This window comes from Mauremys reevesii, linkage group 22 (assembly GCF_016161935.1).
Source record: "Mauremys reevesii isolate NIE-2019 linkage group 22, ASM1616193v1, whole genome shotgun sequence".
Lineage (NCBI taxonomy): Eukaryota > Metazoa > Chordata > Testudines > Geoemydidae > Mauremys > Mauremys reevesii.
Genome location: NC_052644.1, coordinates 22,462,586 through 22,480,826, shown reverse-complemented (window position 1 = coordinate 22,480,826; position 18,241 = coordinate 22,462,586). Strand labels below are relative to the sequence as shown.

Genomic DNA, 18,241 nt, shown 5'->3' with positions numbered 1-18,241 from the left:
TCCCAACCCCCCCGCTCTAACCACTAGACCCCACTCCCCTCCTGGAGCTGGGGAGAGAACCCAGGAGTCCTGGCTCCCAGCCCCCCTGCTCTAACCACTAGACCCCACTCCCCTCCTAGAACTGGGGAGAGAACCCAGGAGTCCTGGCTCCCAGCCCCCCCACTCCAATACACTGGGTCCCACTCCCCTCCTGGAGCTGGGAAGAGAACCCAGCAGTCCTGGCTCCCAGCCCCCCCTGCTCTAACCCCTAGACCCCACTCCCCTCCTAGAGCTGGGGAGAGAACCCAGGAGTCCTGGCTCCCAGCCCCCCACTGCTCTAACCACTAGACCCCACTCCCCTCCTGGAGCTGGGGAGAGAACCCAGGACTCCTGGATCCCAGCCCCCACTGCTCTAACCCATAGATCCCACTCCTCTTCTAGAACTGGGGAGAGAACCCAGGAGTCCTGGCTCCCAGCCCCCCCCCCCCGCTCTAACCCATAGATCCCACTCCTCTTCTAGAACTGGGAGAGAACCCAGGAGTCCTGGCCCCAGCCCCCGCTCTAACCCATAGATCCCACTCCTCTTCTAGAACTGGGGAGAGAACCCAGGAGTCCTGGCCCCCAGCCCCCACTGCTCTAACCCATGAGACCCCCTCCCCTTTTCCGCATGACAGACGGACCCCAGGAGTCCGGCAGTGACAGACGCTCACTGCCCCAGCCCCGCTCCCCGCCCAGCCCGGCCCACCTCACCGATGGATTTCTGGCGCAGCATGAGGCCCTGGGGGGCACCGGGGGGCAGGTACGACGGGCGCTCGTAGCTGGGCTGCCCCATCCGATGCGGCTCGAAGTTCGACTGCAGAGACATTGGGGTGGGGGGTGTCAGCGGCAGGCCAGTGAGGGCATCACCCGGCGCAGGGAAGGGCTAAGGTGGCACCACAGGGCAGGGTGATGGGGGGGGCAGTTAAGAGGCCAGGATAGGGGTAGGTGGGGGGTGACAGGCAGGGATAGGGGGATGGGTAGAAATGACCCACTCCCCTCCAAGACCCAGGGAAGGAACCCAGGAGTCCTGGCTCCCAGCCCCCCCCCCACTCTAACCACTAGCCCCCACTCCCCTCCCCGAGCCAGGGAGGGAACCCAGGAGTCCAGGCTCCCAGCCCCCCCTTCCCCCTCAGCGGGGCCCAGCCGTAGGGCCCGGGGGGGCCGGGCCCGTCCTACCTCGGAGGTGAAGTAGCCCTTGGGGCCTCGGGCCTTCCCCAGGGAGGGGAGCCCGCCGGAGCTGGGCCCCTCCCCCACGCTGATCGTCTGCTGAGCTGCAGCCAGGATCTCGTCCAGCTTGTCTGCGAGGGGCAGAGAGACGGAGGGTGAGGGGGGCTGGCCGGGGGGGGGGGGCAGAGAGGAGCCTAGCCCTTCCCCCACCCCAGGCCCAGATCCGGGACTTGGGGGGTCACTAAACACACACTGCAGCCAGCTTGGACTGGAGACAAGAGACCCTATGGATCGTCTGGCCACTCCCGGCACCGCTGAGGTGACATAGAACCCAGGAGTCCTGGCTCCCAGCCCCCCCTGCTCTCACCACCAGCCCCCACTCCCCTCCCAGAGCAGGGAGAGAACCCAGGAGTCCTGGCTCCCAACCCCTCCTGCTCTCACCACCAGCCCCCGCTCCCCTCCCAGAGCAGGGAGAGAACCCAGGAGTCCTGGCTCCCAACCCCTCCTGCTCTCACCACCAGCCCCCGCTCCCCTCCCAGAGCAGGGAGAGAACCCAGGAGTCCTGGCACCCAGTCCCCACCCCCCCCCCACGCTCTGACCCCCTGGACCCCTCCCTTACTCAGTGCCATCTGATAGACCGTCCTCTTCTTCTCCGTGGCCAGCGCCGGCTCGTAATCTGCAGGGACCGGAGGAGGGAGACAGTGACGCGAGGGGCGTGGGGTTGGGGGGGTCACTCTGAGTAGCGGGGTGGGGGGGAGAGTGAGACGGAGGAGCTGGCATGGGGGAGGAGCAGCGGAGCGGGGAGCGTGAGCTGGGGGGGCTTGTGCGTGGAGATTGGGGGAGGGTGAAGCAGGAGGAGGGGGTGCAGGGTGGCGGGGGGGGCACAGGCACAGGCAGGTGTGGGAGCGGCCAGTGGGGGCACAGAGGCTGGCGTGGGGAAGCAGTGGAGGAAGTTCATGGGTGGGGGGCTGGGGGGGGGCTGTGCCCGGCCCCAGCTCACACTCACCGCTCCTCTTCTTCCAGGGGGAGACTGGGGGAGACACCGAGAGGGGACAGCGTTAGAGGGGGGTGGGGGGCCCTGGTCCCCCACAGCTCTGGGGCAGACCCCTCGGCCCCCCTTGCTGCCAGGGCCCAGAGCCGGGGAAAGAACTGGGGCCCTCACCCCATCCCACCCACCAGGCCGGGCGTCCCCCTCCCACCGGCCTCCCCTCAGCCCCCCCGCTGCCCCCAATCCACACCAGGGATTCGGACAGGGGTACCCCGGGCGGAGATGGGGGGCACTGACCAGGGGGAGGGGACATACCTTTCTCCACTGCCAGGTGCCAAGGGGGTCCCGGGTCCCAGAGGGCCAGGGGGTGGGAGAGACAGAGAGTGTGAAAGTCCTGCCCCAGAGCCCTTCCCCCACCACAGACCCCTGCCCCAGCGGAGATCCCTCCCTCCCCCACACCAGGAGACCCCTCCCCCCCAACAGAGACCTCCTGCACCCCTCCGGGGGATCTCCCCCGTCCCACCACAGACCCCTCCCCCATCACCTCTGGGGACCCTCCCCACTAGACCCCTCCCCTGCCCCCACCACAGACCCCTCCCCATCCCCTCGGGACCTCCCGCCCCACCACAGCCCCCTCAGCCCTCCCCACTTCCAACACAGAGCCTTCCCCACATACCTCCCAATTCCCCCACCCCCACCCCTCCCGCTTACCCATCTCCTCCAGCTCGGAGGTCATGGATTTGGAGCGCAGGGAGATGGCTGGGGGGGGCAGTCGTTTCGTCTGCTGGGGAGCCGCTGTAGGGGGGCAAAGGGGCTCCCAGGTGAGGGGACAGAAGGAAAGACACTGAGATCCACCCCCAAGCACAGGAGCCCACTCCCCTCCCAGAGCTGGGAGAGAACCCAGGAGTCCTGGCTCCTAGCCCCCACTCCCCTCCCAGAGCTGGGAGAGAACCCAGGAGTCCTGGCTCCCAGCCCCCTCCTGCTCTAACCACCTGACCCCACTCCCCTCCCAGAGCTGGGAGAGAACCCAGGAGTCCTGGCTCCTAGCTCCCCCTGCTCTAACCACTAGACCCCACTCCCCTCCCAGAGCTGGGAACTGGCTCCTAGCTCCCACCCCTCCCAGAGCTGGGAGAGAACCCAGGAGTCCTGGCTCCCAGCCCCCAGCTCTAACCACCAGCCCCACTCCTCCCAGAGCTGGGAGAGAACCCAGGAGTCCTGGCTCCCAGCCCGCCCCTGCTCTAACAGCTAGAACCCACTCCCCTCCCGGAGCCGGGGGTGGAACCCAGGAGTCCTGCCCCCCCCGTGGGAGGAGGTAATGGGGGGCGGGGGAGGCGGCACCTTTCTTTCTCATGGCCTCTTCCATCTCAGGGTTCCTGGTTACCATGACGACCTTCACCATCAGGTTGTTGCCCCCCTGGCGAATCATGTTCACAACCTGCCGGTGCCCGACCTTCACCACGTTCTGCCCGTTGACCTGGGGGGCAAGGGACAGGGACAGGGTCAGGGGAGACGGTGCCCCTCACTCCCGACCCGCAGCCCCCTGCTCCCCTCCCCCAGCCCCGCCGGTGCCCCTCACTCCCGACCCGCAGCCCCCTGCTCCCCTCCCCCAGCCCTGCCGGTGCCCGACCTTCACCACGACCCGCAGCCCCTGCTCCTCCCCAGCCCCCGGTGCCCCTCCCCCAGCCCCTCCCCAGCCCCCCCACTCGTGACAGGAGGGGGTGGGGAGTGACCCCCCCACCCCCGTTACCTCGATCAGGAAGTCCCCCATGCGGAGGCCGGCGCGCCAGGCCACGCCCCCCTCATCCACGGACTCCAGGTACTGCAGGGCGGGGAAGGCCGGGGTGGGCGTGAACTCCTCGATGGGGGTCTGCGCTGTGGGGAGAGCGCGGGGTCAGCGGCGGGAAGGGGAAGGATGTTTGGGGAATCCCCCTGGGCAGCTCCTCCCACTGCCCCCTGCCCCCGGGACAGACGCCCCCATGGGCCCCCTCCGAGGCTCCCTTCTGGGCTGCTCCCAGCCCCCAGCACAGTGACCCCCTCACCCTTGGCTCCACGCAGGACGAAACCGAACCCCTCGTTGTCTTTCTTCTGCAGCAAAACCGTCTTCTCCTTAATGATGTAGTCACTGCAAAAGACAGGGGGCCTCATCAGCACTCATCGCCCCCGCCCCACACCACAGCTATGGACCCCACTGCACACCAGGGACACTGGCTGGAGCCTGGCTGCATGCAGTGCGCTCTCACTGCGATCACCCCTCCCTGCGTGCAGTGCGTGCTCACTGCAATCACCCCCTCCCTGCATGCAGTGCGCTCTCACTGCAATCGCCCCTCCCTGCGTGCAGTGCGCTCTCACTGCGATCACCCCTCCCCACGTGCAGTGCGCGCTCACTGCAATCGCCCCCCTCTCCATGTGCAGTGCGCGCTCACTGCAATCACCCCTCCCTGCGTGCAGTGCACGCTCACTGCAATCACCCCTCCCTGCGTGCAGTGCGCGCTCACTGCAATCGCCCCCTCTCCACGTGCAGTGCGCGCTCACTGCAATCACCCCCTCCCTGCGTGCAGTGCGCGCTCACTGCAATCACCCCCATGCGCGAGCACTGCAATCACCCCTCCCTGCAGTGCGCCACTGGATCACCCTCACATGCCGGGAGCTCACACTGCAGGGACAGATCCCACATGCTGCATGCAGTGCACTCACAAGACCTCCCAGCTGTGTGCAGTGCCCTCTCACTGCAGTCACAGACCAGCACAGTGTGCTCACACTGCAATCAGATGCCCCCGCTGGGTGCAGTGAACTCTAACTAAAAAAAAAAATGGGGGGAGGGATTGCTCAGTGGTTTGAGCATTGGCCTGCTAAACCCAGGGTTGTGAGTTCAATCCTTGAGGGGGCCACTTAGGGATCTGGGGCAAAAATTGGTCCTGCTAGTGAAGGCAGGGGCTGGACTCGATGACCTTTCAAGGTCCCTTCCAGTTCTAGGAGATTGGTATATCTCCAATTATTACCTTTTTTAACTACAATCACAGATAACCACTGCATGCAGTGAGTTCACACAGCAATCACAATCCCACCATGTTCCAATGTCCCCAACTCACACTACAATCATAGCCCCACACATGCGGTGTGCAGGGTGATCACAGCCCCTCTCCCGCACTGCATGCAGTGCCCTCACCCTGAGACTGTAGGGAAGATGGTGTCCATGCTGCCCACTGCTGGGCCAGAAGCAGTTGTGTGCCGAGCGCTCACACTGCACACAGACACCATGTGCTGCATACAGTGTGTTCACTCTCATCACACAACCACACTGCAATCAGACACCCACCCCCTTTTGCACTGGAATTACATGTCCCCCTCTATTTGCAGTGTGCTTTCACTGCAATCAAAGATACCACACACAAATGCTCCCTGCGATCAGACCTCCCCGCCCCACACACTGTTAGCAGTGCACTCAATCACAGATGCCAGACACGTTTTGCAGTGCGCATTCACTGCAATCACAGACCATCCGCTGTGCGCTCCTACTGCAACCACAGATCCGAGGAGGGTCCCGTGAACTCTGCTATCACACCTTCCCCCTCCTCACTGCTTGCAGTGTGTTCTCACTGCTTCCATGGCTAGCACACCTCCCCCGGGGCACTGCCAGCCCACACTGGCAGCCCACACTGGCATCACACTGGCATCACCGCCTTGAACTGCCAGTAGCCTCACCCCTAGGGGACCCCCAATCTGCATTTCCCTCCTGTCTGAGCAGGCCCCCAGGCAGCCACCTCCAACACTGGTTGCACAACCTGTGCACCGACCCGTGCATATTTGTGACCCTCCCCCCATCCCGAGACTTGTGCATTCTGGTATGTTCACACACACCCCTACCCCCACATAGGGCACACACACACTCACATCCCTCCCTAGAAGCTCACACACACACACAGCATCTTCCCACCCAAATCTGAGCACACAACTCAGTTAAGCAGCAGCTGCAGAAACAGAGTCTCTGAAGCAAGGAGGAGAGAGCTGGGCCCTCAGGAGGATGCACACATACAAAGGTGTGTGTGCACGCAAACACACACAAGTTACACACCCACTGTAACGCTGAGGGATACACACACACAGCTACACACAGAGAGCTGGCTATGCGCATGCACACACACACAGCTACACAGAGAACTGGCCGCACACACACACAGCTAGCTACACACACACACACAGAGCTGGCTACACACACACACAGCTAGCTACCTACACACACACACACAGCTGGCTATGCACACACACACACACACAGAGCTACACAGAAAACTGGCCACACACACACAGCTGGCTACACACACAGAGAGAGCTGGCTACATACACACAACTACACACACACAGAGCTGGCTATGTACACACACACACACACCTGAGCTACACACACACACAGACAGAGCTGGCCATGCACACACACACAGAGCTGGCTACACACACACGGACACCTGGCTACATACACACACACACAGCTACACACACACAGCTGCCTACACACACAGCTAGCTACATACACACACGCACACACCCCTGAGCTACGCACACACAGCTACACACACACAGAGCTGGCTATGTACACACACACACACCTGAGCTACACACACAGACAGAGCTGGCCATGCACACACACACACACACACACAGAGCTGGCTACACACACACACACACACACGGACACCTGGCTACATACACACACACACAGCTACACACACACAGCTGCCTACACACACAGCTAGCTACACACACACAGACAGAGCTGGCCATGCACGCACACACACACAGAGCTGGCTACACACACACACACACACACACACCTGGCTACACACACACATACACACACCTGGCTACACACACATACAGCTGCCTACACACACAGCTAGCTACATACACACACGCACACACCCCTGAGCTACGCACACACACACACACCTGAGCTACACACACACAGACAGAGCTGGCCATGCACGCACACACACACAGAGAGCTGGCTACACACACACAAACACACACACACACACACCTGGCTACATACACACACACAGCTACACACACACAGCTGCCTACGCACACACCCCTGAGCAACGCACACACAGCTACACACACACAGACAGAGCTGGCCATGCGCGCACACACAGCTACACACACACACTGGCTACACACACAGAGCTGGCTACGTGCGCGGCGCGCACACACACACACACACACCGGGCTGCGCAGACCCCAGGCCGCCAGGCCCGCGGGTGGGTGAGTGGCGCGGGGGGGGGGTGATGGTGCTGGGGCCGCGGGAGGCGCAGCGCTGCGCCGAGCCTGCGCTGCGCGTCCCCCCCCCCGGGTGCGCAGCGGGCGGGCGGGCAGCGCGGGGGATGAATGACTGGAGTGAATGGAGCTGGCTGTGAATGGCGGGCGGCGCTGCGCGGGGGGGGGCGGTGCTGCGCGGGGGGGGGAGGGGAGGGGAGGGGAGGGGGCGCTGCGCTGCGCGGGGGGGGCCCTACCTGTAGATGTACCAGACACTCCGGCGCCGAGGCCCCAGCGCGGGCCAGCTGGAGGAGAGCGGGGCTGGGTCCTGCATCGCGCCCCGCCATCGCCAGCAGCGGGGGCCCGGCGGCGCAGGGGGCCCGGCGGCGCGGGAGGGGGGGGCGCACAATACTCACATCATGGCCCCCACCGGCTGCGAACTGGGGCCGGAGCCGGGCGGGCAGCGCCGGGACTGGGGAGGGGAGTTGGGCTGAGTGGGGGCAGGACGCGCAAGGCAGAGACGCTGCTGCGCCGCCGCTGCGCTCCGGCTGGCCGGCTCCGTTAACCCCTTCGGCTCCGGCGGCGGCGGGGACCGACCCGGCCGCGGGGGAGGCTGCGGGGAGACGGAGGCGCAGAGCCGCGGCTGGGGTCCCCGGATATCCAGCGTCCCCCCCACACACAGAGCCAGCCCGTCCCGGCGCCGGGCGAGGGGTCCCCGGATATCCAGCGTCCCCCACACACAGAGCCAGCCCGTCCCGGCGCCGGGCGAGGGGTCCCCGGATATCCAGCGCCCCCCCCCACACACAGAGCCAGCCCGTCCCGGCGCGGCGGAGGGCCCCTCCCCAGCGCCCCCACACCCACACACACAGAGCCAGCCTGCCGGGCGCCGAGGTCCCCGGCGCCCCCCACCCCCACACACCACACACAGCCCCGTCCGGCGCCCTGCGCCCGGCGCCCCGTGCCCCACAGAGCCAGCCATCCCAGTGCCGGGAGGGGTCCCGGATATCCAGCGAGCCAGCCCGTTGGCGCCGGGCGCGGGGGCCCCGGATACCCAGCCCTGCCCCACCCCAGTGAGATCGCATCTCGGCTCAGCGGGGGGGGGGGGGGGAAATGTGCTGGATTCAGGCATCCACCCCCACACTGGCTGTCCCCATCTGACTCCCCCCTGCCCCCCTCACAAGCTCCCGGTCGCCCGGCCCCACTCCCACGCCTGGCCTGCCCTTTCTAGCCCCTGTTTGTTACTCTCTGGGCCGATCCTGAGCCCCTGCGGGCCCTCAGAGCCCCAACACTCAGCCCGACCCCACTGACACACATACCCCTCACAGAGGGGCGGGGCAAAGACCAGAGCTCCCTGGCCCCCATCTCGCTGTGCCCCCCACACGCCCCTCCCCCCAAACACACCCTGTGCCCCTCACCCCCCAGCCAGCCCCTACTCACCTAACTACCCCCCTCACTCCCCGCCCCAACTCCACTCACCCAGACACCTCTGGCCCCATCTCACCACCCTGCTGGGTCAGAGCATCGCCCGCGTGGTCGTGGGTTGGCTCCCGGATGCCCCCCGCGCCCTGGCCTCACGCGCTGTCCCCTGGCGCCGGGTGAGGGGGCCCTGGGGGAGAGGTTCCCCACAGGATCGGGGGGGGAGGAGGGGGGGTCTCGGCCTGGAGCCCAGCTGGAAAATCCTTTTCACCAAATGGGTGAACACGAACTGGGTCACACGCCCCGTGGTGCAAGGAGGGGTGGCACACGCTGGTGCAAAGGGGGCGTCCGGGGCAGGGTCTCCCCAGGGGGCGTCTGACCCCAAGTGACACCCCCCTCGCTTTCCAAGAGGCCCAACCACCCCACCTCCCCCCCACCCAGCCCTAGATTCAGCAGCAGCCCGAGCGTCAGCTCGCCTCAAGGACGTTTGCCGGGATATGGTGCAGAGACGGTGCCCGCGCCCGAAACACCCGAGCCGGGATGTGAGAGTCCTTGGGGGGTTGGGGGGGGAGGAGTGCAGAGCAAATCAAGGTGAACGCACAGCTTGGTGCGGGGGCAGGGCGAGCAGGGGGCTGGGAGTGAGGGGCACTGGCAGAGCTGGGGGGGCTGTGGGTCAGGAGTGAGGGGCACTGGCAGAGCTGGGGGGGCTGCGGGTCAGGAGTGAGGGGCACTGGCAGAGCTGGGGGCTGCGGGTCAGGAGTGAGGGGCACTGGCAGAGCTGGGGGCTGCGGGTCGGGAGTGAGGGGCACCAGCAGAGCTGGGGGGGTCAGGGCTGGGCTAGCAGGGGACTGCAGGTCAGGAGTGAGGGGCACTGGCAGAGCTGGGGGGGCAGCGGGTCGGGAGGGAGGGGCACTGGCAGACCAGGGGGGGGAGGGCTGGACTAGCAGGGGCTGCGGGTCGGGAGTGAGGGGCACCAGCAGAGCTGGGGGGTCAGGGCTGGGCTAGCAGGGGGCTGTGGGTCAGGAGTGAGGGGCACTGGCAGAGCTGGGGCTGGGCAGAGCTGGGGGCTGCGGGTCGGGAGTGAGGGGCACCGGCAGAGCTGGGGGGGTCAGGGCCAGGCTAGCAGGGGGCTGCGGGTCAGGAGTGAGGGGCACTGGCAGATCTGGGGGGTCAGGGCTGGGCTAGCAGGGGCTGCGGGTCGGGAGTGAGGGGCACAGGCAGAGCTGGGGGGGTCAGGGCTGGGCTAGCAGGGGCTGCGGGTCGGGAGTATGGGGCACTGGCAGAGCTGGGGGTCAGGGCTGGGCTGGCAGGGGCTACAGGTCAGGAGTGAGGGGCACCGGCAGAGCTGGGGGGGCAGGGCCGGGCTGGCAGGGGGCTGCAGGTCAGGAGTGAGGGGCACTGGCAGGAGCTGGGGGGGTCAGGGCTGGGCTAGCAGGGGCTGCGGGTCGGGAGTGAGGGGCACTGGCAGAGCTGGGGGGGGCCTGGTGGAAGCAGCATTTCTGGCTCCCCTCCCAACACCAGGTTCGGGGTGGGGGGCTCCCTGCTGTGTCCCATCTGCGCCGGCAGATGGCGAGCGGCCCATCGGCCCTGCCAGGGAAGGGGGGGGAAGGTCCCCGATGCCCTTGGAGGACGGGACACGGTGGGGCAGACAACCCCCCCACACCAGAGACACCCCCCCCCAGTCGTTCCCCTGAGCTGTGGGCCAGGCCCCCTCCCCACTCTGCAGCTTGTGGGGTGATCTGGGGATAGAACCCAGGAGTCCGGCGCCCCTGGTCCCCGCATGGACGCCTGGCACCTGCCCTGCCCCCCGGATGGGGTGTGGGCGTCTGCACTATGGGGCGGGGCTGCCTCCTTGCCCCACAATATGGAACCCATGTTCTCCCGGTTCCCAGCCCGGGGCCCCTTCCGGGATCCGGGGGGGGGGGGGTCTCTGAGGTGCCGCACGGAGCGGACACCATGCTGGGCTCCCAGCCAGATAGAAAGGGGCACTGCCCCCCCCCCAGCCCCTAGGCAGACACTGCAGTACCGACCCCTAACCCCCAGCACCCCAAACCTCCGTTCCCCCCACACCCACCTCTGACTTCCCAGCCCCCCACCCTGACCCCCCGCTCCTGAGTGACCCCCCCAGAGCCGGGGTCTCTCCTCGCTGTCCCGCAGACCCGGCCCGGCCTGCGACCGGCCCGGCAGACAGGGCCTGGGAAGAGGGGCTGGGGGCGGCGGGGGGGGGTGACCCGGGGGGGGGGATCTTACCTGGGGGCGTCGAAGCTGTCGTAGGACCCCACCGTGTAGTGTCGGAAGAGGCGTTTGGCCTTGTCGCTCCGGCTCTCTGCAAGGGAATGGGGGGGTGAGCGGGGGGGGGACACCCCCAGCCTCCCCCATTTCCTGAACCCTGCCCCCCATCCCCATGCATCGGCTGCCCTCTGCCCACCCCCATGCGCCATCTCTCTGCCCCCGTCCCCCCACTCCTGCTATCCTCTGCCCCCCCCCAGCTGACAGCCCAGGGCTCCCCCCTGCCACGTTGTTCCCCCCAGAAGCATTTCCCCCCTCAGCCACCAGGTGCCAGCAGAGGCTTGGTGCTGGCCGGGGGTGGGGGGCTGGGGGGGCTGGCCGGGGGGGGGGGGCTGGGGGGGGTGGCCCGCCCCCTGGGGCCTGGCGGGGGAGGGGGCAGCTGGGAGCGGGGGGGAGGGGGGAGAAAGGTCCGAGTGGTGGGGAGCAGGAGGGAGGGGAATGGGGGCAGCTGTTGCGGGGGGCAGGGGGCTGGTACCTTGTTTTCCATCCTGTGCCTTGGTCTGCACCTCCTCCACGCAGTCCGAGGGGAACCAGCCGACCCGGCCCTTCACCTGCCCCTCCCAGAACCCGCCTTCGCCCACGCTCAGCACTGCGGGGAGAGCGCGGGTCAGCGGGGGCCCCCCAAAACCCCCATCTGCCCCCCTGCACCCCACACGCCCCCCTGCACCCCCACACGCTCAGCACTGCGGGGAGAGCGCGGGTCAGCGGGGCCCCCCAAAACCCCCATCTGCCCCCCTGAACCCCTACATGCCCCCCTGAACCCCCACATGCTCAGCACTGCGGGGAGAGCGCGGGTCAGCGGGGGCCCCCCAAAACCCCCATCTGCCCCCCTGCACCCCACACGCCCCCCTGCACCCCACACGCTCAGCACTGCGGGAGAGCGCGGGTCAGCGGGGCCCCCAAAACCCCACCTGCCCCTAAACCCCACATGCCCCTGCACCCCACACGCTCAGCACTGCGGGAGAGCACGGGTCAGCGGGGCCCCCAATCCCCATCCACCCCTGCACCCCACACGCTCAGCACTGCGGGGAGAGCACGGGCCCGCGGGGGCCCCCCAATCCCCATCCCCCCCCTGCACCCCCACACGCTCAGCACTGCGGGGAGAGCACGGGTCAGCGAGGCCCCCAATCCCCATCCACCCCTGCACCCCCACATGCTCAGCACTGCGGGGAGAGCGCGGGTCAGAGCGGGGCCCCCCAAATCCCCATCCACCCCCCTGCACCCCCACACGCTCAGCACTCCCCAAAATCCCCATCCACCCCTGCACCCCCCCACGCTCAGCACTGCGGGGAGAGCGCGGGTCAGAGCGGGGCCCCCCAAAATCCCCACCTGTCCCCCTGCGCTTCCATCCACCCCCCGTGCCCTCATCCACCACCCCCCGCACCCCCACATGCTCAGCACTGCGGGGAAAGCGCGGGTCAGAGCGGGGCTCCCAAAACCCCATCCACCCCTGCACCCCCACACGCTCAGCACTGCGGGGAGAGTGTGGGTCAGAGCGGGGCTCCCCAAAACCCCCATCCACCCCCCTGCACCCCCATTTGCCCCAACAACCCCCAGCCTCCCCGCACACTTCCCATGGCTGGGACAGTCTCTCCCCACAACAGCCCCCCTTGCTGCCCTCAGCCCCCCCAAACCCCCGCAGGCCCTGACCCAGGAGGCACCACACCCCTCCCATGCAGAGAGCGCGCCTAGAACCCACCACACTCCCCCAGACCAGCAAACACGCCCAGCGCCGCCTCTCAGCACAGAGCTGGGGAGAGAACCCAGGAGTCCTGACCCCCGGCCGGGTCCCCCCCACCCCATTGGACCCACTCCCTTCCCTGGGGACAGACCCCAGGTCCCAGTCCTGCACTCAGAGCACGTGCCCCCTCCCCGAGATAGAACCCCGGCGTCCGGGCAGCATACCCTTGATCTTCTCGCCCTTGCTGAGGGACAGCTCGCCCTCTGCCTGGGCCTGGTAGGGTTTCATGGCCATGAAGGTTCGGCCCGGCACGGCCGAGTAAAGCTTCCGCTTCATTCCCCGGCTGTTCAGGGTCCCACCCGCCGCCGAGTCCCTGGGGAAACCGCTAGAACTGCAGAGAGACAGAGACAGCGTGAACCCAGGAGTCCGGGCTCCCAGCCCCCCCGGCTCTAACCACTAGATCCCTCTCCCCTCCCAGAGCCAAGACGAGAACCCAGGAGTCCGGGCTCCCAGCCCCCGCCCCCCCGGCTCTAACCACTAGATCCCTCTCCCCTCCCAGAGCCGGGATGAGAACCCAGGAGTCCGGGCTCCCAGCCCCCCCTGTTCTAACCACTAGACCCCACTCCCCTCCCAGAGCCAGGGAGAGAACCCAGGAGTCTGGGCTCCCAGCCCCCCCTGCTCTAACCATTAGACCCCGCTCCCCTCCCAGAGCCAGGGAGAGAACCCAGGAGTCTGGGCTCCCAGCCCCCCCTGTTCTAACCACTAGATCCCTCTCCCCTCCTGGAGCCAGGGAGAGAACCCAGGAGTTCTGGCTCCCAACCCCCCCTGCTCTAACCACTAGATCCCTCTCCCCTTCCAGAGATGGGACGAGAACCCAGGAGTCCTGGCTCCCAGCCCCCCCTGTTCTAACCACTAGATCCCTCTCCCCTCCTGGAGCCAGGGAGAGAACCCAGGAGTTCTGGCTCCCAACCCCCCTGCTCTAACCACTAGATCCCTCTCCCCTTCCAGAGATGGGACAAGAACCCAGGAGTCCAGGCTCCCAGCCCCCCCCCCCCGGCTCTAACCACTAGATCCCTCTCCCCTCCTGGAGCCAGGGAGAGAACCCAGGAGTCCTGGCTCCCAGCCCCCCCTGTTCTAACCACTCCCCTCCCAGAGCCAGGGAGAGAACCCAGGCGTCCGGGTACCTGGGGCGTCCACGCTGCTGCCTCTTGCCGTCCTCGGGGTGGCGCCCGCGGGAGGGGGAGCGGGTGCGGGCGCCGCGGGGGCTGCTGGCGCTGCGCAGGGTCCCCGTGGTGACCTTTGGGGCCTGCCCGGCCCCCGTGGCCGGCGGCGGGGGCGCGGCGGGGGAGCCGTACAGCATCCAGTCCGGCACGGTCATGCTGGTGTCACTATTGGCCCGGAGGAGGAGGTGGGGGACCCCCAGGCTGCGCCCCCCGTCTCGGCGCCGGGCTGCGTACTGCGGGGACTCCTGGAACGGGACTGCAGGGCACAGCGTCAGGGCGGGGCACCGGGGATGGGGAGGGCAGGCTTGCGGGGAGTCAGTCCTGGGGAAATACTCAGGGGTGGGCAGCCAATCACAGGGGCTGAAGGAGGCAGGCAGCGCTCTCCCTCCCTGCCGCTCCGCCACAAGCCAACCCCGTTCTCATAGGCGGGGTGAGGCGCTGTCCCCCAACACCAACCTGGGAGGGGGGACCCCACTACCGCCCCAGGCCTGGGAGAGGGGGGTGAAGATCCCCAGGGGCTGCAGGAGGGACGGTGGGGCTGGGGGGGGGGCAGAATTGTGGGGTGGACGTGGAGGCAGGAGCAGTATTAAGGGGGGGCGGACCTGGGGACAGGAACAGAATTGAGGGGGGCTGGGGGCGGAACTGGTGGGGGGCTGGGTGAGGGCAGAGTGATTTGCTGAGCAGGGGAGGGGCAGATGTGGGGTGAGGTCCTCCCACAGCAGGGGGTCCAGATCCCCCTACCCGATACATTTGACCGCCCACCTGCAGGGGTCGGGGGGGGTCAAACATCAAAACAGGCCCCTCCCTCCCCGCTCTCATATCTTGGTTTTCCCATTGTCCCCTGACGGCCGGGGTGCGGCACCTGATTTTTTAACGTTGGGGGGCTCTCCACAGAGGGGGTTCGGGGGGGTGGGGGTGGGGCTCTCCCTGGGGTGGGGGCATGGTCGGTGGCTGAATGCTGGGACCCCCCCCCCCCCGACTCACCCACATCAGCGTCTCGGTGGTTCTTGATCAGCTCCCCCAGCTCGAAGTTCCCAGCAATCACAGCCACCTGGGGGGGGGGGGACCATGGGGGGGAATGGATCAGAGCTTCCCCCCCCTTACATGTCCCCCCTAATACCCCCCCTGCACCCCTAAAGCCAGGCACCCTGCCCCACAACCTCCCCCTGCACCATGCTGTGTACCCTCCGTTCTGTACCCCATTGCCCACCCCCTCATCCTGCCCCCCCCACACACACACCTGGAAAGGCGTCTGGCCACCGTTGTTCTTAATCTCTTTGTCGGCCCCCCGGTAGAGCAGGATCCGGGCGCAGCTTTCCTGCAGGAGGATGTGGGGTGAGAGGGGGCGTGTTCCGAGGGGGAGAGGACAGCGGGGGGGTTGTGCAGTGGGGGACGGGCACGGTCTCACACACGCACCTTGTTGTAGAGAGCACAAACGTGCAGCGCCGTGTTGCCGGAGGCGTTCTGGGCTCCCGGCTCGGCCCCGTAGAAGAGCAGATGTTCCAGATGCTGGGAGTGCCCGTGCTGGCAGGCCTGGGTGGCAAGACAGACACACGTCAACAGAGGTGTGGGGGGCGTTGAATGGGTCACACCCCGCCCCCCTTTCCCCACATGGGCCGGGCAGCTCCAGGCCAAGGGGTGAGTGAATGTGGGCTGGGGTTCCTGAAACGATGTGGGGTCCGGAGTGGGGGGGGGCAGGGGTTCCTATCAGAGGGAGGTCCTCGTCATGGGGGTGATCCTACTGGTGTGGGGCGGAGGATGTGGCAGCATTGCAGGGGGGCTGGCTGGCTGGGTTCTCATGAGGGGGTCTGGCTGAGAGGGTCTCTTTTTGGGAGGTGGGGGGTGTCCTCATCGGGTGAGTCCTGGGACCCACGGGGGGGGAGGCGATTCTTGATTTAGTCCCAAGTGGTGCACAGCCTCTGCTCCAAGAGCCGAATGCAGCTGAACTGCTCAGCGCCCATAACACGGTTACATTTCACATCCTCGAGAGGTGGAGGGGAAAACACCAGAAAAAACCCACCGCAGTATTAACGTGAAAATTAAAAAGTACAGTCGCAGGAGTGAAATGCCTGCAAACTGCATGGGAACCTTTTAAAACCACCGTAATACAGGCTCACACTATATACACACCCCACATTCAAGAGACTAGGAGGACCAAAAAATGCCACCCTGGCTAAACATCAAAGAGAGGCGATTAGAGACAGCTTTTAAAAATTGGAAGTCAAATCTTCCTGAGGAAAAGAAAAAGGAACATAAACTCTGTCAAGTCAGTTGTCGAAGTATAATCAGGCCAAGATAGAAGTTGAAAGCAATTACCAACACACACACACACACACACACACGTGTGCTGTAAGTACATCGGAAGCGGGAAGCCTGGACAATCGAGGTGCTGATGGAGCACGCAAGGAAGACAAGGCCCGTTGCGGAGAAGCTAAATGAATTCTTTGCGTCGCTCTTCACTGCAGAGGGTGTGAGGGAGATTCCCACACCTGAGCCATGCTTTTTAGGTGACAAATCTGAGGAACTGTCCCAGATTGAGGTGTCAATAGAGGACGTTTTGGAACAATTCCAGTAACAAGTCACCGGGACCGGACAGGAATCACCCAAGAGTTCATAAGGAAGTCAACTATGACACAGCAGAAGTATGGACTATGGGATGTAACCAATCAGCCTCTCTACCAGGTCACTGGAGGACAGCTAATGTAACACCAATTTTTTTAAAAGGCTCCAGAGGCGATCCTGGCAATGACAGGCCGTTAAGCCTGACTTCAGTAGCAAATTGGTAAAAACTCTAGTAAAGAACACAATGATCAGACACACGGATGACCATGATTTGTTGGGGAAGAGTCAACACAGCTTTTGTAACGGGAAATCGCACCTCACCAATCTATTAGAATTCTTTGAAGGGGTCAATGAATACGTGGACAAGGGGGATCCAGTGGATATAATGTACTTAGATTTTCAGAGAGCCTGTGACAAGGTCCCTCACCGAAGGCCCTTAAGCAAAGTGAGCTGTCCTGGGATAAGAGGGAAGCTCCTCTCACAGATCAGACACTGGTTAAAGGATAGGAAAGGGAAAAGAATCAGTTTTCACAGTGGAGAGAGGTAAATAGTCGGGGGGGGGGGTCAATGATCTGTACTGGGACCAGTGCTGTTTAACATACTCATAAATGAACAGGAAAAACGGGTGGCAAAGTTTGCAGCCCATACAAAACTACTCACGATCGTTAAGTCCCAGGCAGCCTGCGAAAAGCTACAAAGGGATCTCACAAAATTGAGTGACCGGGCAAGAAAATGGCAGATGAAATTCAGTGTTGATAGATGCAAAGTAACGCACGTTGGAAAACAGAATCCCAACGCCGCATCCAAAATGATGGGGTCTAAATTAGCTGTTACCACTCAAGGAAGAGATCGGGGAGTCATTGTGGAGAGTTCTCTGCAAACGTCTGCTCAAAGTGCAGCGGCAGACAGACAAGGGAACAGATTGTTAGGAACCATTAGAAAAGGGATAGATAATAAGACAGAAAAGATCATAATGCCTCTATATAAATCTGTGGTCCGCCCACATCCTGAATATTGCGTGCAGTTCTGGTCGCCCCATCTCAAAAAAGATACATCGGAATTGGAAAAAGTAAAGAAGGGTAACAAAAATTACTAAGGGTACGGAACGGCTTCCACGTGAAAAGAGACAGTTAACGGGGGGGATACAGCAGAGATCTATAAAATGGTGACTGGCGTGGAGAAAGGGAGTAGAGAAGTGTTATTTACCCCCATTTGCGTAACACACAAATGAGGGGTCACCCGATGAAATTGACAGGCGGCCGGTTTAAAACAAACCGAGAAGTGGGTAGTTCTTCACGCAACGCACAGTCAATCTGTGGAACTCCTCGCCAGGGGATGTGGTTGTGACGAAGTGGGGGGGGGTTTCTGGGTTTTTCTGTGTTTTCCAGTGGGTTGCATGCAGAGGGAGGGGAACTTGGGACCCCGGCCGACGGCCTGGAGGATGGAGACCCAGCTCAGGAGTCACAGCCGGTTCTGGCCAGGGGGAGGACAATGGGCTGCGGAGAGAGGACCCTGGTGACCTGATCAGCCGGGTCCAGCCAGAGGGGCCAGAGGAAGGCAGAGAGGAGAGGAGTCCCAGGCCTTCCTGTTTACAACCCTGTTTCCCTGGAGAGAAGACAATGGACAGAGGGGGGGGCTTGGGGCCGG

At 64.7% G+C, this 18,241-nt stretch overlaps 1 protein-coding gene across 1 annotated transcript in view; it reads right to left on the bottom strand.

Annotated features, from left to right (window-relative positions):
* SHANK1 (SH3 and multiple ankyrin repeat domains 1) overlaps positions 1-18,241 on the bottom strand; it is a 38,566-nt gene that overhangs the window by 5,199 nt on the left and 15,126 nt on the right. The window contains 15 exon segments of the mRNA XM_039511076.1: positions 730-832; positions 1,195-1,316; positions 1,805-1,861; positions 2,192-2,215; positions 2,885-2,968; positions 3,512-3,647; positions 3,921-4,045; positions 4,213-4,295; positions 11,090-11,165; positions 11,604-11,717; positions 13,034-13,200; positions 13,994-14,288; positions 15,017-15,083; positions 15,273-15,350; positions 15,449-15,565. Of these exon segments, the coding sequence (XP_039367010.1) occupies positions 730-832; positions 1,195-1,316; positions 1,805-1,861; positions 2,192-2,215; positions 2,885-2,968; positions 3,512-3,647; positions 3,921-4,045; positions 4,213-4,295; positions 11,090-11,165; positions 11,604-11,717; positions 13,034-13,200; positions 13,994-14,288; positions 15,017-15,083; positions 15,273-15,350; positions 15,449-15,565 (1,648 nt within the window).